This window comes from Coenobita brevimanus, chromosome 21, assembly GCF_032717465.1.
Source record: "Coenobita brevimanus isolate Jiangsu-jjx chromosome 21, ASM3271746v2, whole genome shotgun sequence".
NCBI classification, from domain to species: domain Eukaryota; kingdom Metazoa; phylum Arthropoda; class Malacostraca; order Decapoda; family Coenobitidae; genus Coenobita; species Coenobita brevimanus.
The window spans coordinates 35,110,621-35,135,108 of record NC_136974.1 but is presented as its reverse complement, the minus strand read 5'-3'; the positions used below and the strand labels follow the sequence as shown (position 1 = coordinate 35,135,108).

The following is a 24,488-nucleotide window of genomic DNA, read 5'->3' as shown; positions in this document are numbered from 1 at the left end:
TACCTGAGGCGACCGAGTGCCAGGAGCCTCAGTGCCGTACGAACCTTGGTGGAGGAAGGACGTGCCGGTCATCGCTCCCGTGGTTGTAGTGGTGGTGGTGCCAGTGGTTGAGCTCCCTTGCATTAGTGGGCCGACTCATCCACGTGGTTCTCTTAACGCGTCGAAATTCCTCTAGCCATTTTGCGTCGAAACGTTTTTATTTGAGAGCTGGGATTTGTAATGGTCACTCGGTCGGCTACTGGTGGTGGTGGTGGTGGTGCTGACTTGCATTGCTGATTATTGGAGTTCGATTCAGCGAAATTGATGTCCCCGTTTTGTGTGGCCTACCTCGGTTATTGCCCGTATTTTACACCAGGGGGTTTGTGGAAAATCCGGGTCAGTGGCTTTTTAGAATCACGTAGACATTAATTAACCAGGATGTTGGAGTTAATAGGAGTTCCCTAAATATCCACCTTCAATAAAAACAAAACAAAACAATATAGAACAAGATATTAAACGCACATCTATCTGTCCCAAATTCTCTCGACGGATTGAATAATACAGATTTGTGAGATTCCAAGGTTAGAATTAATTGAAGATTCTTAGGCTCTCTCCACCCAAAGTTCACCACCGTCTGGAAGCTTCTGCGGCGGCCTTCGTGCTTGAGCCTTGGTTAATCCGGAATGTGGACAAAAAAAATAACTTCGCTTCATCGGTGAGAGGCAAAAATACGGAACTTTAAACTGATTTATTCGTGGATGGAGAGTGACGGGTGAGGTGATGGATTTAGTGTTATAACTAGTCATGTATTTATCTGAGCCTTTCAAATCGTCTTGCTAATCGTCTGAGATATTGGAATCGTCGTATCAATCGTCTTTGGACAACGAATCGGTATCTTAGTCATCTTAGTTGATCGATTCGTCGTATAAATCGTCTGAGATGATCAAATATTCTTTCTTGTTGTCAGAGGTGGTCGAATCGTCTCAATAATCGTCTGTAGGAGTCAGATCGCGTCTCTGATCGTGTGAGGTAGCCAAATTACCTTTCTAATCGTCTAAGATTCTCCCAACGTCTTACAAACCGTCTAAGATGTTCAAAACGTCTTGCTGATCGTCTGGGGTGGCCACTTCGTCTCATAAGTAACCAAAAGTGTCCCAGATTATTAAGTATCCGTTTGCTGTGTCCGGAAGTTTAATTTAATCGTTCATAATCAAATAGGAAGAGAGGGAGAGAGAAAGGAAAAAAAAAACACTTATAACCAAACTTGACCCATAAATGTGATGTCGTGAAATATGCTGACCAAAAGTACATAAAATCACTTAAAATACATAAACGTCTCAAGTGATTTTTTTTGTAATTTGAGCGGGTTACAAAAAGACAGTGAAATGCCAGGGTTACGGCAGGAGACCTCTGTAACTTTGACCCTGTGGAGTGGGATGTGGTAAAGAATACAAGTGTTATGTGTCATCGGTCCGCCTGGTGTTTGCCCCGCTCACCTCACAGGTAGGTTACAAAGGTTACAAAAGAAAAAACTGACTCACCTCTGTCGTTTGGTGGGTAAAAGGGACGTGTTGATGATGATGATGATAATGGTGATGATGATGAAAAATACAAAGGCCAAAGTGAGTGGATCATATCGGTGGGATACAAAGGAATACAAAGGATGGGATGAATGGCTTTAGTCTGACTGGTCGTGATTACAGAGATCACGAAAAATACAGAGACAAGCAAATAAATATAACTCTGGAGTAAGTGGCCTTTTTTCGTAATTCGCTGGGACATGGGTTACAAAATGCTGTGGTTCATCGTACATACGCTATAGGAGAAGTAGAGGTTACAGCAGAAATTCCTTGTTACAGAGATTACAGAAGAAAGTCGATGAAGAGGTTACAAATGAATGTCGTTTTTTTGACAGGTTGCAAAAGCATGTCGTTGTTAGAGAAGTTGTGAAAAGAATGTCCTTGTTACAGAAGGTACAGAAGAAAGTTATCACTCAGGTTACAAAGAAATTGTTGTTACATAGAGCAGAGGAGTTATTACAGAGGTTACAAGAGAATGTTGTTAAAGAAGCTACAAAAAAGTCGTTGTTACAGTTGTTACAATATAAGGTGGTTGTAACGGAGGGGCAGAAGAGAGGAAATGCTACTGAGGTTACAAAAAGTGATTATTACAAAAGTTACAAAAGAAAGTAGTTGTTACATGCCTAAAAATCGATGTTAATTGGGTTACAAGGGAATATCATTGATCCAGAAGTTACAAGAGAAACTGGTTACAGGAAGCACAAAAGGAACTCGGTTGTTACAGAGGTTGCAAAAAAAAATAGGTGCCCTAGTGGTTACAAAAATAAAAGAGGCTGGAGTGGGTCGATCAGATCAAAAAATGAAAATACAAAGGGTGGTATGATTTTTTTTTTTTTTTTTTTTTTTTTTTTTTTTTTTTGGTAAGATGTTGGTGACGAGGTTGCAAAAAATTGGAGTAAAATGGTCAGACTGATGATGATGATGAGGAGGAGGAGGAGGAGGAGGTACAGAGGTTACAGAAATAGGGGGAAATGGTCAGAATGATGATGATAATGATGATGATAATGATGATTATGATGATGATGATGGTGATGATGATGATGATGATGGTGATGGTGATGATGATGATGGTTATTCATACCCTGGACTAAGGCGGATTTGATTTATGGGGTACCAAATAAAAAGTTGACGTTTTTGGTTTAATAGGTCATTACAAAGGTTACAAAGGTCACCCAGAAACAAAAAGGAGGGAGGGGGGTGAGGGCTGGACCGTAGTGGATCGATCGATTTTCCTAAAGTTACAAAAGAGTACAAAGGATGGAGTGAATGGTGTTGGTCTTTTTAGCTGTTACAGAAGTTACAAATAATGACCTCACCGCATCTTTAGGGGGGGAAAAGAGGTTAAGATGACGATAAAAACAAAACTATATTACAAAGACTGAGTAGATTTGACAGAGAAATACAAAGGAGAGGATGAGTGAGTACAGTTTCGTGGGTCGTTTTACAGAAGTTACAAAAATGACTAAAGGTGGTGTAAGTTGCTTTGATTTCGTAGGAGATACAAAAGAATACAAAATACTTAGACATGAGTCATTTTGGCTTAAGGGATCGTTATTACATAGGTTACAGTGAGTCGTAGTACAAAGACGTATGAAAGATAACAATGGCAGGAACATATGTGTCATTCTGTGGGTCGTTAGATACAAAGAGTTAAAAAAAAAATGCATTTCTATCCCGTCCCTACGAATTTTCTTTCAAACTTAATTATATCGTATGTTGGTAGGAAGAAGAAAGTAACAAAGTCGTCTGTGTTCTGGAAGGGAATAATCGGTTTCTTATTCTTCAATGTCTTAGGCTCTTATTCTCGCTGGGTAAGGAGGCTCCCTAGCACCTTTTCCTTAGCGATTTATTTGCCTTACTACGCATTAATTTTGCCTAGCACCTTTTCCTTAGCGATTTATTTGTCGTACTGTGCATTAATTTGGCTTAGCACCTTTTCCTTAGTGATTTATTTGCCTTACTACGCATTAATTTTGCCTAGCACATTTTCCTTAGCGATTTATAGGCGTTACTATGCATTAATTTTACCTTTTATTATATATACTGCATTACAGCAGCGTTATAATTTGCATATAGAGTATAAATGAAAATACTTGAGTGACATGTCCAGAAATAAGTAGGTAAGAAAGAGGTGTTAGGGAACTTCCTTAAATGACCTGAAGACTGGATATAGTCTATTTTCTCTACGTTACAATAGCCTTCAAAATAACACTGGAGAATATCTGTTGTTTTCCATACCTAAAAAAAAAAAAATTACAAATGAAAATTAGAAGAGACAGCTGCATAAATATTACTCTGAGGTGTATTTCATTTTGCTTTTTAGTTGCGGGATGATAAATATTTCAGGATACCGCTACGCAGTGGAAATAAAACTGTTATGTAACCCGCTTTCAGCTCCCAGAAAAGTAGTTACAAAAGAACGGGATAACATTGGTAAAAAAAAATGATTCTTTTTTTCTTATATCTGTCATGTTTCCAGGTTACAGGAGGTACAGGGGGATACAAAAATAAAGCTTCGTACCCTTGCATCTCGTGTCCAATTAATTACTCTCTGCGTACTGCTACACGCTCAGTCCCAGAATTCATTAAGGAGAGAGAAAGAGAGAGAGAGAGGACTGTTATAGTGGATGCCAAAATTACTCCAGAATACATGGGGAAGGAGACACAGAAATACATCGGATTAAAAAAAAAAATTGCACCTTGCCTGTTCACATTTCATTAATTACCTTCTGTCTCTTAATTGCCAAATACCTAAACACACAATGGGGTACTACTTTCTATTCCAGCTCTCGCCTTTCATCCTCTGTTCATCACCCCATTCCAAACAGCCGTCCCCCATGTACGCTTATACAATTATTCTTTCATTTCGTAGTAAATCTTCACTTAACCATTTCCTCGTAATATTTGTTTCTCTTTACTCGTTAAATCTTCTTCTTTTCTCATTTTCTCGTAAGGCTTGTTTCCCTACTTTTCGTTATTTTCAGTATATTCTCCGTATGCCCAAACCGCTCATTTCTGTGTCACAAGATACAGGGGAAATGGAAATTATACAAATGATGTCAGAATTCGTAACATTATCCACATCACACCCTTGGTTGCCCTCGTTTAAGACGCAAGACTAACGTGAGCAGTGGGAGTTTATATTGGTGTTGTTCTTTGTGGTGGAGTGGAGGTTCTTTGAAACAACACTCCCTCTATTGATTCTACAGAGCCCATATTCACGGGGTATACTTTCCTAACCCATGCTCACCTCCACCTCATTACCAGCTCATCTCACCCGTCTTCTTGTTTCCCACGTTCATTTCTTTGGCCGCCGACACTTTCTCTCATGAAGGATATTTTTATGTAAACCATTATTGTACTCAGGCCGCTAAATCTGCAACACTGATTTTCACACGGTATATTTTCTTGCCCCAGCCCCGCAGCCTACCAGTATTTCAGGCCATTCCACCCATTTCTTTGCTCACTACACCCATTTTTTCCCCCCCTATCCATTGACGGTTTCTTGACGCGACGCTGATCACGCGGTCGACGAACGCTCTTGTTGAGAAAAGTTTGATTTTGGGATTACAGCGCACGTTAAAGATATCCACTGTACAAATATTAAGAAAACATAGATGGCTTATTATATTGCCTACCTCCAAGACGTCATTTAAAGTTGTCATTGTATTCTTGACGTTGGACCTAGCCATTAATATTGAGTACTTAATCTTTGGGTCAATTGAATCCCTTAAAATTCACCATGTTCGATTTGCCTTGTAATTCGATGGAAAGACAAGCAGACAGACAAGATCTCGATTTTCGTTGGCTAAGATGGCACCTTAATAACTCATCTCAAGCAGTTTAGTTCCGCTTTTGGTATAGACGCTTTCTCAAGTTGGGATATTCATGTAGTCGCGTTGTCCACTCTATTGTCCACTGCTGGTTGGATGTGGAACCGTTTCACACACTACTCGATTAACTTATCTTCAGAGCATCAGGCATTAAGTATAAAAGGTCCACATTCCAACAGCAGTGAAGACAGTAGACATCGCAGCTATACTCCTTTCACCTTTACCTGGCCCAGAATTTCATCCTTTTGCAGCTCATTTCACGGAAGTCATTGCCAGGGAAAAATATGCTGTGGCTCCACGTCCTTTCCATAGTACTTCTTCATAACAGGCATCATATTCTAGTGTTTATTGCTACACCTCAGCATTCAAGGTGGAGAGATGACAATTTTATGCCAAGTCATGGTAAAAAGAGTGCTTGTGTATCCTTACTTGTGAACGCGACTGTAGGTTCATATATTCTTGTATGTTACTTCTGCCAACTATGTGAAGACTAGAAATATATGAATATAATACAAGAGAATAAATAACGGTAATATGCATAATATGTCGCAAGGAAAGAGGTCTTAAAAAGCCTTCTAAGCCCACGAGAATTCACGTCAGAGGCGAAAACATGACCTCTGTCCTCTTATGGAGATAAAAATAATTATAGTCCTTTTACCGTAACTTGGCCCAGATTTTTTATCTTTTTCAGCATCCCCAGGAAACCGTGATGGGCCGGAACGATACGTACCGCATACTTGACGGTGACGAAACGTCTGGTGTGATCAAGTCCTTTCGATGACTTGGAAGAGATATTGATGGAACGGCGACGTGACGTGATGAAACAGTGATGTGACGTACTATCCAAATGTAGGAATATTTCGCGAAGTAAAAAGCTCGTGAGTAAAGCAGGGCGATGTTATTCAAAGCAGAGAAAAACACAGCATGGAAAGGGCTCAGTGCAAGCAAGAGTTAGTTAGGTAGGCGGGAGTTCTAGTAAAACGATGTCATACTGTATCGGGTAATCATATAATACAACTCCTGCCATGTACACAGTTTTAACGCTGTGGAAGAATGGGATGTGTGAGGCGGTAGAAAAGATACAGATGATTAAAACATTTGTAATTTTAACCTCCACTCCTCTGTCGATGTTTGTACCGCAGATCTAGGGTTCAAACCAAAATCATGGCGGTCATTTAAATAATTCAGTTCGAAGACGTATTTTGAATCTTGCCATTCCAGACGATTTTAATCAAATTAGATTTTTTTTTTCTTAACTGGAGTGTTTAAATTAGCCTTCTATATCCCCGTCTATGTGAGAAGGTTTTTCCTAAGCAGATCAAATCGTCTAGGAGTAGTAAGAATAAATAAAGATGAAATAAAGGTGAAGCGTCGTCGTATTGAAGAGTTAAATTGAGTGCTGGTATACTCTTTTCACTCTCTTTACTCTTTTTACTCTTTTGCTCTTTTTACTCCTTGAACTCTTTACTCTTTTTACTCTTACTTTTTGCTCTTTTTACTGTTTACTCTTTTTACTTTTACTTATTTTTATTTTTTTACTCTTTACTCTTTTTACTCTTAACTCTTTTTACACTAACGTGGCCCAGATTTGTCCTCTCTCCGTCTTCAGTGCTGAGTTGTAGCAATGGATTAACACTAGAATGTGATGCTAACAACGAAGAAGTGCTATGGGAAAGGTGTAGAGCCATAGCATTATCTTTTTATACCTATGAGCTACGTGAAATGAGGTGTAAAAGGACGAATATCTGGGCCAAATGAAGGTGAAATAACAATTGTATGTTCGCACCCTGTCGGTTCTACACACACACACACACACACACACACACACACACACACACACACACACACACACACACACACACACACACACACACACACACACACACACACACACACACACACACCCATTACAACACTCCTACTTTCCCATGCAACTCTCTCTCTCTCTCTCTCTCTCTCTCTCTCTCTCTCTACAAACCCACCTTCCCCATTCGTACCTCGCCAGCATGGTGGAGGGTTAATTCTGTCTGTCACTCTCCCCTCAAGAAGGAAGTCCGATTCTGCAGTGGACTTTAATATGGACTGATAAGAGATACAGAGACCCAGGAGACTACAAATACCTCTTTCTCATTTTTATTCTTGCAACTTCGAGACAACTCTTGATATTTTAAAAATCTCTTATACCGAAGGGGTTAATGGAGGCTGTATCAAACCCCTCCGTGGCAGCTGAATAAAATCGTCTGGAGGTTGCAAAGAATGAAATAAAAAAAATCTAAGTTATATTAAATATTTTCGTAAGAGTTTCCCTATCTTCTTACCTACGAAAAAGTCTGTTCTGCTTTATTCTTGCCACCATCAGACGATTTTATTCATATTAGGAGAGTATTTTCGAAGCTCACGGAATAGAGTGCGTTATAGGAATCCACTTAAGCCCATTAGAAACTAATAAAAGTGCGTTCTAGGAGGGCATGAAAGAGTGCGTCGTCAGGACCCATTGAGAGAGCAGAAGTGGTCAGTAATAGAGTGTGTTATTCGAGTCCCTTGAGAGTGCGTTATTAGAGGCGATGAAGAGTGTTATAGCTCATCAAAAGTGCTTTATTAGAGCCTATGAAAAGAGTGCGTTACAGGAACCCGTTAAGAGAGAGTGTTCTTAGAGCCCATTAAAAGAGTGTGTTGTTAGAGCCTGTTAAAAGAGTGCGTTATTAAAACCCATTGAAAGAGTTAGTTGTTAGGGTCCATTGAGAGTGCGTTTAGGAGTCCATTATACCCATTAGAGTCCATTTAGAGTGCGTTGTGGCAGTCCGTTTAAAAGGGTGTTTTAAAAGACCGTGAGAGTGAGTGGGCAGCAAGAAGTTTAGAGTGCGGTGTTAAATTTCGGCCCTTGGAGGCAGCTTAAAGATGACCACAACACACCCACACCAGAGAGAGAGAGAGAGAGAGAGAGAGAAATGAACCGTCTGGAGATAGCATGAATATAATTGTGATAAAAGATACCTCCAAGAATTTACAGCCCTTACATTTTTATTTATTTTATTATTTTTTACTATAATTTGGAGTGTTTCTTGGATAATTTTCCGCAGCGATACCTAACCTGAACTTTCCTATCCTCTTTTCATCTTAACTTGGCCTAAATTTTCGTCCTTTCGCAGCTTATTTCACGTAGCTCAGTGGCAGAAAGAGACAGTGCTACGGCTCCACGTCCTTTACACAGCACTTCTTCGTGACTATCACCGTAATCAGTCGTCAGCTGGAATAAGACACCAGAGCTACCCCAATCATGTGAGGGGTCATGGTATCAGTATTAACACTCTCAGGCTCTTGTGACCCGGCCTTAAAGTGGAATTAAACACTGGGAAACTCGCTGCAATGAGAGGGTTAACAATTGTGTTCCTGTACCGCCAGACGATTTCTCTCAATTTAGGTGTGTTATCTCGTCGTCTGAGGGGTGAAAGCAGTCCCCAGCAACCCCTTATGGGCGTGGGAAATCTTAACTCATTTGTTCTTGCTGCGTATCAAGAGTATTTTGCCAGTATAAAGTCGTATGTTTTCTTCGTCTACAGAGTTGTTGACATAAGCGCGTCTTGACGAAATAAATATCTACCTGCCAATCTGTTTATCTGTCTATCTATCCATCTCTATAATTTCTTTGTCTATCTATCTGTCCATCCATCCGTCTATCTATCTATCTGTCTGTCTATCTGTATATAATTGTAGGAACAGATTTAGTAATTTTCCAGCGAGCGTCAGTCGACTGCGTTCAACTGAGAGTGTGTCACAGAAGCCCTTGAGTGTCAGTAAATACGCTTAATGTTATAACCCCTCGCCTGTGTGCTTGTTCATCACTGTGCAAAAAAAAAAAAAAAACTATTTATGTTAACTAAGCCTCTTTTGAATAATTAAGCTGATCAAACTCGTCTGGTTTTATATGGAATTGAGTAGTGGAGCTGTTGCAACCTATGTGAGTTAGTGGTACCAATATTCATACTCTGGCTCCTATGACTCAGTTGAATAAAATCGTCTGGCGTTAGCTGGGACAGACTACTAGAGCTGTTCCGACCATGAGAGAGCTACAGGGGGAGCATAGACTATGAAGGAGGGTGGCGTCTCGGGGGAGGAAGTGTCTTTACTAAGTTGGGGCGAAAAAGTCAGAAGATATATTGTTCGGCCCATTCTTACGTAACGAGAGAGAGAGAGAGAGAGAGAGAGAGAGAGAGAGAGAGAGAGAGAGAATGTTGCCATATTGTAAACTGCCTCAAATTTCCCACTAGATTTAGGTATGTTTTTCACCCCCAAGTAATAACAAACAGAAAACACCAAAAATTACTGGTGTGACTGCATTCCCCACGATGCAAAATAAATTCGGCACTGGCTATAAATTAACCCGATACAAAATTAACCTGCAAATCCTTTTCATTGCGTAATTTTTTTTTTTCGTTTACCGCCGGGCATTGGAAGTTCATCGTCATCATCATTATTGTTATCGTCATTGTCACGTATCATCATCATCGTTGTCATAATATCATCTTCGGTATTATCATTATCATTATATACTACTACTAATAATCATCATCATCATCATCACCATCGTCATTATTTTTGATCATCTGAGGAAGATAAAAGAAGCTTACTTAAAATTATGGCTGTCGAATTTACAAGGCAATGCTTAGTCTAAATCATCTCCAAGAACAAAACCCACAGTAGTCGTTGTACATCCAATTTCCAAAAAGTACTCATTAATGAAGAGGGACCAGAAGGGAAGCAAACTAATCCTCACCAATCTGACCGACCTGAGAAGCAAACTTGGGTTCATTTAGTATCGCGCTGAAAATGCTAACCACTGCACCACCGGCACCTGATGAAAGAAAGGCCTCAACTAACCTTTGCTGTGTCGGATTCTCGTTGGCAATGGAGGGGTAGTAGCTTCCTTTTCTTAGCGATTTATTCTGCTTATTAGACCCTGATATTCTCTTTTATTAACTGAATACCGTAGCATCTCTTCCTTGGCGATTTATGGTACCTGTTATACCGTGATATTCTCCTTTATATTAACTGAATACCTTTGCCATATATATTTCACCCATTTGCTACTCTAAGTCAGGTGTAAGAGCAGCTGAGTTCAATGTCCCAGTTAACTTCAAAATAAATTACCTCAGACGTACATTTATTTTTCACACATTATTGGTAGTTATGTTCAGTGTGGATTACAGTTAAAAAAAAAAAAATAGCCCCCCTCATAAGTTATTCTTGATGTTACTTTATCCTCCAGGAGTGAAAAGTATGTTACATTAAATTTCCATATTATCAAAAAAAAAAAAAAAGAGTATAGTCAACGTATTACCTTCATTTTCTTCATTTTATTTATTTATTTATTTATATTTTTTACGCAAGCAAACTAACCAGCATCATTTTTTTTTTTCCCCCGACATGAATTTATCCCTTTACTGCAAATTAAATACCAGCACCGTTTCCTGTCAGCCTTGGGTTCTTCCTTGTTCCATAAATTGTCACAGGAAATTAGAGGCAATGTGGCCTTAAAAATTTAACTCCAAACACAAAATGGCTCGACTCATTTATTTTTCTCGACGTAAATTTATCCCCCTACCGCAAATTGAAAACTGGAGCCATTTGCTTTGCGGCGAGAATATTGAAAACAGCATCGATTTTTCTCCGTCCTCGCCCGCTGTGTAAGGGCTGGTGACGGGAAGGTGTGAGTGAGACGGATGAGGCGGTGTGTGTGTGTGAGAGAGAGAGAGAGAGAGAGAGAGAGAGAGAGAGAGAGAGGAGGGCAGGGGTAAATGAGGTTATATTTGACAGTGAAAGATGAAAGGGCAGTTAAAGTGATGACACTGCATAGAGAGAGAGAGAGAGAGAGAGAGAGAATTTGATTACAGCGAGATAATACTGAAAGTCTAAGGTCTTATTGTTTTTTTTTTTTCACTTACTGCCATTGACAAATTATTGGGAAATTACGACTCGCGTTCAAGAAGGTGCAATTTACCGTATCTGCCTGAGGTTCATCTTTTCAGCTCGATAACTTCATTTATTTTAATCCCTCTGTCTTCTTATGCTTTTTTTTTCTTACTCTGTCTTCTTATGTGTGTTTTTTTTTTTTTTTTTTTTTTTAGGAGATACTTTCGACTTGGTGTGGTGTGGTTTAGTGCGGTGTGATGTGGTGTGGTGTGGTGTAGAGTGATGTTGTTTGGTGTTGTGTGGTTAAGTTGTTGAACTCTGCGTGATATACTTAGCATCCGAAAATCGTTCGTGAGAGACATTCGGACACAACTGCTTCCAGAGATACTAAAAACAAGTGCAGGCGTAAGTATCTACCAACTTGGCCCGGATTTTCGTCCTTTTGCAGCTTATTTCACTTAGTTCAGGGGCAGAAAAAAACAATTCCATATTTCTACAGCCATTCCACAGCACCTCTTCGTGACTAGCATCATATTCTAGTGCTAATCGATTGTTACAGCTCCACACAGAAGCTGGAGGAATTTGAAATTTTAGGCCAGTTAGAGTAAAAAAGATATAATGTCAAATATAGTCATCAACCTGAAGGAGATAAATCGATAATTCCAACATATTTATTTATATTTATTTTTATTGATTTATATTGCATGCTTGTCTAACTGTAATTATCTTCATACTGTTTTCATCTTTAATTTTGTTTCTCCACATTTGATCGATTAATTCTGAACATCCTTATTTCTCTCCGTGTTAGGGCTGCCATTCTTTATTTTTATGCATTCCTTATCTTGACTACCGAATTTCTCGTAGCCTTTGGAAGATTTGTAACATCTATTTTTACCGATATATTTTTCACGTTGTACCTCATTATCCTCGTGTGTGTGTGTGTGTGTGTGTGTGTGTGTGTGTGTGTGTGTGTGTGTGTGTGTGTTTAACGCAAGCTCTATCAACATTACAACACAATACAGTATATAACAATCAAAAGGATGTTAAGGTCAAGTATATATATCCATGATAAAATGTTGGCACTACACAGATTCTTCTACCAATTGTGCCCGTATTCCTTTCAGCTTAGATATAGAGATGGATTTTGTACAACTCATAGCTACCCTTTCTATAGTAATTATGTGTTTTCAGTACCAACATAAATTGCATACACACCATCAAAGACCTGTATGCAAAAAATTTACTGTAGTGCGTTTGTTCTAATCTGCCAAAGAAGGCGTTGTTGACTAGTAAAATCTGCTCACCTCACACCAACCCACAGAGCCGTCCCCACAACACACAAGCTACACGATGCGAACATAAACAAACATACACAAGAATATACCCCCAGCGCTTACTTTGATGTCTGTCACGGCTTGCTGTGCGAAGTTTAAACTCAGGATACACGCAGATTAAGAGACCAACTCTGCATTATAGATCGAGAAACCATAGAACTCACACAGGCATGGAATTAAAGCAACAGTTTCCTCGCTTATCCCTTTATTGTATCGATGGGGCTTCAGTCTGTCCATCCTTTGTTCTGCCAAGGCTAAGAGGAGGAGGAGGAGGAGGAAGGGGAGAAAGAGGAGTGATTAATGAAGTCTGATAATTGGTGATTGTCTTCCTGTAGCTCACAAAGAAGGGAGGGTAATCTTATAAGTTCTGACTAATGATGCCTCCAAAATAAAGACGATGCAGTAATTTTTGATGTCCACAGTTTTCCGGTCGTAAACTATTTTCAGCTAGAGTTAATATATTTTTGCTAGTAGCGGTAAGGTAGTGAAGGAGTAAATTAAAGTTACATTTGTTTTAACCCCAGTAACTCGAAAAAAAATATCTCCCAACTAAAATAATAATCGCTTGGAGATACCATTTCCAGGAAGAGCCATGTCCGTTTGTCACTCACCAATGTGTGTGTGTGTGTGTGTGTGTGTGTGTGTGTGTGTGTGTGTGTGTGTGTGTGTGTGTGTGATTTTCCGGGAACTGAAATTCACTTTTCTCTTGTAGACTTCGGAAACTTTAGTGAAGCCTTATATTACGGCTCTATTCCCCGCATGTATCAAGAGTTTTATCCTTTTTTCAATACGAGTAACCTTCCTAACCTTACTATTATCATCTGACGAGTAAAAGAATAGTAGTAGTAGTAGTAATAATAATAATAATAATAATAATAATAATAATAATAATAATAAAAACAATCGTATCCTAATCAGTTCTGCCCATTCATAATTCCTATACACACAGAACCTAATTTTAAAGACTACTGTTAAATTTCTTCAATTACATTAATAAGAATGACCTTTTCCAAACTCTATTATATATAAAGTTATTTGGCAGTAGAAAACAGAGAGAGAGAGAGAGAGAGAGAGAGAGAGAGAGAGAGAGAGAGGTAATCCTGTTCAAGTTGGTCAAATTACTTTATAGATTCACTCGAAGCAGAAATTCCCAGACGACATTAATTCATTTTTCTTTTGTAATTGAGTTCCATTCCATCCCTTGCTATCCATCAGACGCCCTGGCAATTAAGATGCTCTCTCTCTCTCTCTCTCTCTCTCTCTCTCTCTCTCGACATTCCGATTAATCTTGGTGGTTTCCGGACAATTCTGATAGGCAAAAAATGGATTCGTCCTAATTTCGAGGTCCATTGTCTCCGTCTGAAACCTTAATTGGCAGGAGGTTTGATAGATGAGAGAGAGAGAGAGAGAGAGAGAGAGAGAGAATCGGTATATCAAGTTTAAAGGTGTGCAATTTTCAGTAACCAGAGAGAGAGAGAGAGAGAGTTGTGCAAGGTGGGAGGACGTGCAGGAAATGAGATGGATCCTGAGAAAGAGGAAGTTGAAGATAAGAAGTTGTGTAAGGGAGAGAGAGAGAGAGAGAGAGAGAGAGAGAGAGAGAGAGAGAGAGAGAGAGAGAGAGAGAGAGAGAGAGAGAGAACAGGTGCAGGAAGAGAAGGTTAAACATAAAAAGAGATGATGACGATGATGATAATGATGATGATGATGATGAATGTTAAATGCTAATGAGAGATGGAAATGAATGGAAAATGATGATGATGATGATGATAACGATGATGATAACGATGATGACGGTGATGATGATGATGATGCTGGATGAAGTGAAAAGTAAAACGAAAAAGATGCAAAGGAGAATGTGAAATGAGAGAAGAAGGTGGAAACTTGTAACTCAGTAAAGCGATAACCACATTCGTCTGCGTGCATCACAATTTAATATAATCGTTCCTTCCCTATAGTAATTTCCTCAGATTAACAAAAACGGCTAATAGTGAAGGAATTAGGAGCAAACACCTTCAACATCTTTTCCTACGAGATGTCACCCAAGAAATGGAATAAAATGACGCAGTAGTAGTAGAAATACGATCTAAAACGCGTCCTTGTAATCATGAGGTCAGAGAGAGAGAGAGGGAGAGAGAGGTGATGGATGACAAGGATAACAAGTGTATTAGATGGTTAAGTTCTTTACGAGAGGCTGTTCCTAAGGTGGATAAAAATAATTGGCTATATCTAGAAACAGTTATAAATGTCATCATCTTATTCAGGTGAAGTTTGGAATTAGATTTTGACCCTTTCATAATAAATAAATAAGTAGATAATTAAAGGAAGAAGGAAAGAAAGAAAGAAAAAAGACAGAAAAAGCAAGAAAGATAGAAAGAAAGCGAAAAGAAAATAGGTATGAATCCTCCGCTGGTGAGGAGAAAAAATGAGGCCCTCACACTGAAGGGGTTAATAAGGCTGAGACGGAGAGGAATATGACAAATAAAAAAAGAATCGGGAAGAAATATGAGAGAAAAAATTACCAAGGAAAGGGGAAAAGATGGATAAAAGATTTGGTGAAAAAAGACGAATAGAGAAAAGCAGGAATATTGGTGATGATTTCGATGTGTGTGTGTGTGTGTGTGTGTGTGTGTGTGTGTGTGTGTGTGAGAGAGAGAGAGAGAGAGAGAGAGAGAATATGATTTTTAAAAATATTCAAATAAAAGATCCAGATGAAACATGATGAGGAAAAGGATGACACAAAAAAGAAGCAAAAATATATCGAAAAAGGTTAGAAAAAACAGAAGAAATGAAGGGGAAGTGAGAGCATGCACAATGGAAGAAGAAGGAGAAACGAAAAACTTAGGACGTGGACAGCAAATGGAAAATTAGAGAGAGAGAGAGAGAGAGAGAGAGAGAGATGGAAAAAGTTGGGCAAATACTGAAATAGAGAGAGAGAGAGGGGAAGTAAGGGAAGTAGGTAGAGACTTAAAAGGAATGCATAATGTAAACGGGATAATATTAGAGTTACACGATATATATGAATATTACGAAGTAGGAGAGGAAGATAAGTAATATAGAGACAGATACAGTCCTAGAAGAAAAATCAATATGAGAGACACGTGAGATAGGACAAGAAGATCCAGGGAAAGAATGCAGATCAGCAGAATAAGACAGAATGACAAGCTGAAAAGGTGGACAAGAGAGAGGGACGGAAATTGAAGTGAGACCAAGAAAACAGAAAAAAAAAAAGTAAAAATTTGCATTGGGAGGACAAATGCTGGTGAAGGATGAGAAGAGAGGCGGAGAGTTGTGGTGGTGGAAGTGGGTGAAGGAGGGAGAGAGAGAGAGAGAGAGAAGTGAGAAAATGCAGCGGCAGAATGAAGGGAATGCAGATCAGAAAAAGAACAGGAATGAAGAGTTGCAGGAGTGGACAGAATAGAAATGGAAATTGAAGTGAGAGTAAGAAGGAGGGAAAAAAAAGTCAAGATCTGAATTGAAAGGAGATATGTTTGGGAAGGAAGAGAGGAAAGGAAGAAGTTGAGAGAGAGAGAGAGAGAGAGAGAGAGAGAGAGAGAGAGAGAGAGAGAGAGAGAGAGATTGGTGTTAAAATTCTAAAACTGAGAGACTGAAGGGAGGATGAAGAGTACTAGAAACGATTATGTCTGACGGAGAAAGAGGAATAATTAAAGATGGAGATAGTGCTAACAAGCTAAATAAGGGAAAGAAGAAGGGAGAGAGGGGAAAGAAGTGAATGTCAACTATAATGAGGGTTATGCAGAGTAGGAAGAGGGCAAGAATAAAGGGAAAAATACACAGACAGGCAGAAATACGTAATCAAAATCTTACATAAGTATAATAAGCACATATGGAGAGAGAGAGAGAGAGAGAGAGAGAGAGAGAGAGAGAGAGAGAGAGAATGAAACGAAGGAAATTTGGAAGTGGAGAAGGAAATGAGATGGTGGGTAGAAAAATTAAAATTAACGGAGATTGGAGATAACGAGAGAGAGAGAGAGAGAGAGAGAGAGAGAGAGAGTGGTGTGCGGGTAGGTAGGTGACAAAATGAGGTAGTTAACGATAAGGTCTGAGATAAGAAGAGTGTGAGAGGGAAGGTAGGAAACTTAGAAAGGGGAAGATGAGAGATAAAAGATAAGAGGGGGCGAACGAAGAGAATTGAAATCCCCTGTTACAAAGTGGGAAACTCATTAATGTTCATGTCTTGATATCACAGTTCCGTAATTAATTGTTCAGGTGAAAGAATTAGACCTACGTAAGTACTGTAACTTATCGGGAAAATATAGTTGCAGGTGTGGTTGGTGGGTATCCTCACCATCCACTCACTCGATGAAGTTCAAGTGACGTCCGGTGGTCTAGTGGGTTTAATTAGGTCCCCAGAGTTTTATATCCGAGAGAGAGAGAGAGAGAGAAGGTAGTAAAGTCGCTAACTGTGGGAAACTGTGGTAAATGATACAAGATGACATTAATACTCATTGTAAATCTTATCTGAGTACACACACACACACACACACACACACACACACACACACACACACACACACACACACACACACACACACACACACACACACACACACACACACACTCTCTCTCTCTCTCTCTCTCCCTCCCTCCCTCCCTCCTCACAGAGACCGCATTTACATACGTGTCAGAATGGATAAAGAATGGACTGTGGACAAAGACATTTTCATTGATGGATTTGGGATAAAGGTCTGAGAGAGGGAGAGAGAGAGAGAGAGAGAGAGAGAGAGAGAGAGAGAGAGAGAGAGATGGGGAAAAAGAAAAAGAAGAGGTTGAGATAGGCCTGGGAGAAAAAAAAAATTGACGTCATCGAAGAAGTAAGTGGAGAGTTTCGTGAAAAAAAAATAAAATAAAAATGGTCCGGACATAACGAGAATTAAATGAAGTCACACGTCGTCATAGTGAAGGGTCTAAAAGAGTGAAGAATTTAAGGACAGGTGGAAAGCCATGAAAAAGGTGAAAAATTTGTAGCAGGCGGTAGAGAAAAAAAAAATCATGAAAAATATGAAAGGGATAAAAATCTTGTCGGTAGTATCTGTAGAAAAAGGTGAAAGATTATGAGAAAAGAGAAATATTATTGTAGGAGGTTAGAGAGAGAGAGAGAGAGAGAGAGAGAGACCCCTCTGTGACAGGCCTCCTCGTAGACGTAAGATGGAAGACTGGAAATATTTTGCTAGTAATACGATCAAGGTCTGGTGCGTCCCCTTGGCTGTGATGTATGGGACTTTGGAATATGTAGAGAGTATTGCGTGGCTGGGCAGGGTTGAGAAGAGAAAAAAAACATCAGAAACCCATTGTGCGATTTTGTCAAGGCTGAGGAAAAAAGGAAGAGACATACCGATGTGAATTTTCGGTGAGAGAGAGGAACAGAGATAATAAAAACTTCAAACTTATTATTTGTCTCTCTTTCCCAATAAACACTTCCACTTGTCACAGTGAATTAACTGGACACGAGAATAGAATGAAAATCGTGTATTGTTTATGTCCCTTAACTTGGTGTAGATTGTGTGTGTGTGTGTGTGTGTGTGTGTGTGTGTGTGTGTGTGTGTGTGTGTGTGTGTGTGTGTGTGTTTTCTAAGGCTTTTTCCTGTATCATTTTTAATTTATTTCCTATAGGTTAGTGGCAGAATAAGACTACTACATCTCCGCATTTTTTTCATGACACTTCTTCGTGACTAGCATATGATCTAGTCTTAATCTCTTGCAACAGCTCAGCGTTCAAGATGGTGTGATAGCAGTTTTACACCAAATTAATGTGAAAAAAAAGAATCGTTGAATGTTTGGGATGAAGGGTATGAAATATTTAAGTCGATTTTCAAATATTCGTAAAGACTAGATCCTAAATTTTACACGAGAAATTTACGGTGAAAATTGTATGTTTGATCGAGGTTGAGGAAGAGTTAAATAGTAGTGAAATATTTGGGTTGAAGATCGCAGGAATGAAAAATGAATGTATACGGGTTACTTATCTGTTGTTGGAAGCTAAAATATTGTTAGGGCGAAAAGACATGAGAATATTTTGACTGCATATCATGTGCTTGAGTAAAATATTCAGGATAGGGAGAGAAGACGAGAATTTTTCGACTGCACATCACGTGACTGGGTAAAACACTGAGGATGATTGTCGTGTAGTTGAACAATATTGAGAAGAGAAAACAGAAAGCATTAGAAACGGAAGGCTGAATATCACATTGTTATGGAAGGAGAAAAAAAAAAAAAGTTAACTTGAAGGAAAATGAACTCCATCACCCCTATGACTCGATGACGTATGTATTATTGTGTATTATATTCTTGCTAACATCAAGGGACTTTATTCAGCTAAGGACAGACTTTTCGAATTGGAGGGTTTGATACAGCCTTCACTCGCCCCTTCTGTTCCACGGGACTCCCCAGATTTATTCCTCTGCTGATAAGAAAAATAAATAAATAAATAAATAAATAAATACAGAATACATAATCAGATTGAAGGAGGTAAAAAGAATCGCCAGGAAGTTCAGTAAAGATGTTCCTTCAGTTCAAAACAAAGAGGAAAAGAAATACAGGAAAAAAGGGGGAAAAAGAGAAAGAGGAAAAGAGATCTAGGAAAAAAAGGGGAAAAAGAAAAAGAGGAAAAGAGGTCTAGGAAAAAAAGGGAAAAAAGAAAAAGAGGAAAAGAGATTAGGAAAAAAAGGGAAAAAAGAAAAAGAGGAAAAGAGGTCTAGGAAAAAAGGGGAAAAAAGCGACGTGTGATGCCGGATATGTGTCTGCCGATAGCGGTTTTGGATAAGTCCGGAGGCTTAACGGGAATATCGATTAAGGAGCGCCCTAAGGAGGTTATGATAGACCAGGAACTAAGGAAGGAAGCTGCGGAGGTCAGGAGGTTGAGGTCACTGCCAATTGTTAAACTTCACTTTCCATTGACCCTTTAGATTTCTCTCTCTCTCTCTCTCTCTCTCTCTCTCTCTCTCTCTCTCATCCCCATACCCTTATTTAATGCAGCTTATATATCTCTTCTGCACTCCCCTTTCTTAATGTATACCCTTCTAGGCCTATTCTCTTTCCCCCCAGCCCCATGTTACTCCCTGTAATATATCAGCCCCACCTGATAATACTCTCTCTCTCTCTCCTTCTTTGGTTATCTCTTTCTCCTCAAGCACCTCTTAGTTTTAAATATTCTTTCGCTTCTCTCGCCCTCTCCCGTCCTCTCTTCTATTAGTTTCCCTCATCTTCTTGTCACACTTTTCCTCTTCTTCTCCTCGTTTCCTCAGCTCTCCATACCTCTAAACCTGTCTTCTCCTCCTCCTCTGAAATCTCTTCTGTCCTCTCACGGGTTCTTTCCTTCCTTCTTCTTCTCCTCCTCCTCTCCATCACCCCACACCCTCCAGTCTCTCCTCTCCTTATCCTCTGCTCCTCTTCCCTCACACATCTCTCCTCTTCCTCGTATTTCTCCTCCTCCTCTCACGTCTCTCGTTATTCTTTCTTATTCTCCATCTCCTCCCCTCCACCTCTCTTCTCATCTTTCACCTCCCCAGCTTCTCCCCACACAGCCTCTCATCTCCCCTCATCTCCTTTCATTATCACTTCTCGTCTCCCTCCCTCTTTGTCTTCTCTCCTGTCCTCTCCATCTTTCACTTCCCCCTCCCATCATCCTTCACAGCCTCTTTCCTTCTCATTCTCATCTCTCCCAGCCTCTCTCCCCTCATTCTTTCTCTACTTCTCCTCTCACCTCCTCATTCCTCCTCCTTATCTCATCCTACCCCTTCCCCCGCCTCTCCCATTACCCGTCACACCATTTCTTCTTCCTCTCTCTAAAATCAGTTCCTCTCATCTCTCTCTCTCTCTCTCTCTTTCTCTAACTAATTACGAGACAATTATTATACAGTATATCTCCCTGCCTCCCCCCCCCTCTCTCTCTCTCTCTCTCTCTCTCTCTCACCTCCACCCAAGATTAACTCAACCCATTAGTCTTGGTTTCTTGGGATTAATGAGAGAAAGGGTGTTTGCAAGGGGAGACTTAGGTAACGGTGAGAGGTGCAGGTGTGGAGAGAGAGAGAGAGAGAGAGAGGAGGCAGGGAGATATGTTGCATGATAATTGTTTCTGGTAATTAGTTATGGTGATGTGATTAATGAGAGAGCGAGCGAGAGAGAGAGAGAGAGAGAGAGAGAGAGAGAGAGAGAGAGAGAATGATGTCTGGCGATTTGTGAATAGTGGTCTGAGTTATGGTAATGAGATCTGTGTGTGTGTGTGTGTGTGTGTGTGTGTGTGTGTGTGTGTGTGTGTGTGTGTGTGTCTAAACATCCCAAGTAGAACAAATTCTCCCGGAGATGTTAAGATTTTAATGAAAAAAAAAATCACCATAATCAAGAGGTGGAAGGAAAAACAGTACCATACGTCAGAGTGCATTTTTTTTTACAATATTGGAATCTTATATATAAATTCCTTACGTGTGGCTGATTATAATTCGTTTAATGCTACTGAAACTTAACAAATTTTTATATAAGAAACTTCATCATTTCTGTACTGTGTCTTGTTATATGTTTCATTCCTTTCGACAGTGGCTGTTTTTATTTACTCTCTTCAATAATTTCTTAGTCATTGGGGGTTGTCTCTGTAGGTGAATAAAATCCTCTGAAAATAGCGAGAATATAGTAAGATAGCGTCCTCGGGTTGAAGGGCTGATTTGTTTCACTGAAGTAGCTTAATACTGGTTCTTTGTCTTAGGGTTTCTTTCTTCCCCTTAGGGACAAAGTTAAAGGAGGAGGGAAGGTGTGTGTGTGTGTGTGTGTGTGTGTGTGTGTGTGTGTGTGTGTGTGTGTGAGAGAGAGAGAGAGAGAGAGAGAGAGAGAGAGAGAGAGAGAGAGAGAGAGGACGAAGATGGACAAATAAAAAGAGGAACAATGAACTATGAAGAAGACAAGGACTGAGTGAGATAAAGAAGCTTGATAAAAAGGGATAATTACATAAATGAGTGACCACAAAGAGGAAGATAATTGCATTGTCATTAAAGGGAGAAAAAGAGAGGATAGATTAAGAAAGTTAATGATAAAAATAGTGATTAAAATGAGGGAGAGAATTATGAACTATTTTCGGAAATTCGAGAAGATAATAACTAAGAGAGAGAGGAGGAAGGTAGATAAATGTAAGATATCTTAGTTGTTGTAGAATAGGACCCCATCCGCTAACTACTACTACTACTACTACCACTACTACTACTACTTGTATCCTGGAGTATCACCCCTTCAAATATACCACCTTTGCAATCCTGTGGCCTTTACATCTGGATACTATTTTCTTTTATGCCTCAGTAATAATAGTTTGTAATTCGTTCAAATCGGCAAGTATATCGCAGGATTGGGTATGCAGTTTTCATGTTTTTTTTATGAATTCACGGAAAAGAACTGCAAATCTGCATTATTTTATTGTTGCTAGAACCAAAATCGCAGTGGAGAGGAAAATCATACAGTGCGAGGTGTGTGTGTGTGTGTGTGTGTGTGTGTGTGTGTGTGTGTGTGTGTGTGTGTGTGTGTGTGTGTGTGTGTGTGTGTGTTAAGAGCACAGTAAAGCCCAAAGTGTTCTGAAATTAATCATGTTGTAAGAAATAAGTAAAATCATGTGCTGAGTAGAAAGAACGTGCATGAAGAGTGGTAAATCTAGCTGGTCCCACTTTACGTGCATTAGCAGAGTGGCAGTGAGTGGTGGAGTGGATTTGTGGTGCCGTAGTGGAGACTGAGGAGTAATACAGACATCAGCAGGCCAATCCAGGAGAGTAATACAGGGCAGGCACGGCGGCGGAGGAGGCGGGAACACGAAATATATTTTTTCCTCTTTTCTTTCCTTTTCCTTTTTTTTTTCTTGGAGTCCTTTTAGCTTTTGTCATGATTTCAGTCATAATTTTCCTGTTATATCCCCACCCTCTCTCTCTGTCTATATTTTTCTGGTCAGTATGTTTGTTTTTTTCCTTCTTACCATTTCTGTCATTATGTTAGCCTCTCCATGTTTTCCTGAGTATTGCATTTGGCGTAATGGAAGGCAGCCTCTCAGCCTCTCATGCATTACTGTATCATTGATTTGGATGTTTTTCTCTAATTTCTGTCGAACCTCTGCAGTTTTCAACCATCACTTTCTTTGCGTTATTGCTGTCTGAAATAATGAAGCGAAATTCTACCTATTTGAGTAATATTATCCCTTCGGTACGCTGACATATTTTATCTGTTGATCTCGCTACCACCGGGGCTTCTCTTCGCATCTTTTCGTTTCTTTATTTCAATCTATGGAAGGCAGTGCAGCAGTGAAGTGTTAATGAAGGCCTCGTCAGCGCTTATATCAAATCCCAGCAGGTGGAAAAGCCTGGTAAGGTGAGTAAAATCGTCTGGAGGCAGCGAGAATATAATAAGAAATGCGTCATCGGAAAAAATAAATTATTTGATTCAGCAAGGTCTAATTAGATTTTGACTTGATTCTGGAAGTATTCAGACACTCGTGAGACGAGATTCAAATTCATACTTTTGACTGGATTAGTAATATCGTTATGACAAGGTTAGACTCTACAGGAACTAATGAAGCAAGGTTCCAGCCCCTTTGATTATTGTCCAGTACCTTAGCAAGATCTCATTCGGTTTTTTACTCCTTCTTCGAGGAGGTGAGAATGGAAAGATTTCGAACAAGTAACGAGAGGCTCCATCCTATTTGATTGATGTTGATAATAGCGGAGTCTCGTTAGGTTTTGGCACGGTTTCAGGGTGATGTGCGAGAACTAATGAAACGAGAAAGTATATCAGCACAAGTTTTATATTATCTCTGCGTTTGAAGAATGCGATATTTTTCTCTGCAGTGGAAGTAATATACCGGTAGTGGTAATGTACTGAATATGTAAATAATGCGACATAATTTTCATAAGATCTGGAGCATTCATTTTTGATAGTGAGAAGCTTTGGCAGACTTTTGACAGTGAGAAGTTTTGGCAGACTATTGACGGAGAGAAGCTTTGGCAGGCTTTTGACTTTGAGAAGCTTTGGCATCTTTTGATAGCGAGAAACTTTAGCAGACTTTTGACAGTGAGAAGCTTTGGCAGACTTTTGACAGTGAGAAGCTTTGGCAGACTTTTGACAGTGAGAAGGTCTGGCAGACTTTTGACAGTGAGAAGGTCTGGCAGACTTTTGACAGTGAGAAGGTCTGGCAGACTTTTGACAGTGAGAAGCTTTGGCAGACTTTTGACAGTGAGAAGGTCTGGCAGACTTTTGATAGTGAGAAACTTTAGCAGACTTTTGAGAGTGAGAAGCTTTGGTAGACTGAGTTATCCCTTTCAGTGTTATGACATTTTTTTTTATTATACAGTACTTTTAAATTTATCTCCTCATGCAGAAAAAAAAATAATCCATGGAATATAGCCTCTCCAGAAATGTCTCTTCCAAATAATACTGAACAAAAGATCATTCAAGATTCATTCATTTCAAGATGTTTGCAATCAACTCACTGAAACAACGGGAGGTTATATGCCGTGGGGAATGCAAACAGAGGAAGAAAATTTTATTAAACTTATGTAAGACCCCCCCCCTCTCTCTCTCTCTCTCTTTCTCTTTCTCTCTCTCTCTCTCTCTCTCACACACACACACACACACACACACACACACACACACACACACACACACACACACACACACACACACACACACACACACACACACACACACACACACACACACACACACACACAAAAAACGACTCTAATTTACTGTATTCTTCCTCACTCTAAATTGTGCATCGGAAGAAAGCCCTCACATAGTAGCCAGAAGAAGATTGATATGTTTTTCTTTCTAATGAGGTATCACTAATGGAATTGCAAATACTTGAAGGCCAT

At 39.6% G+C, this 24,488-nt stretch overlaps 1 protein-coding gene across 1 annotated transcript in view; it reads left to right on the top strand.

Moving 5' to 3' along the window:
• Positions 1–1,331: 1,331 nt before the first annotated feature.
• Positions 1,332–24,488, top strand: part of LOC145392207 (glycine receptor subunit alpha-2-like) — a 456,984-nt gene continuing 433,827 nt past the window's right edge. Inside the window, exon 1 of the mRNA XM_080266659.1 lies at positions 1,332–1,482. Coding sequence (XP_080122785.1) covers positions 1,439–1,482 — 44 coding nt within the window. The 5' untranslated portion in view covers positions 1,332–1,438. The remainder of the gene's footprint in view (positions 1,483–24,488) is intronic.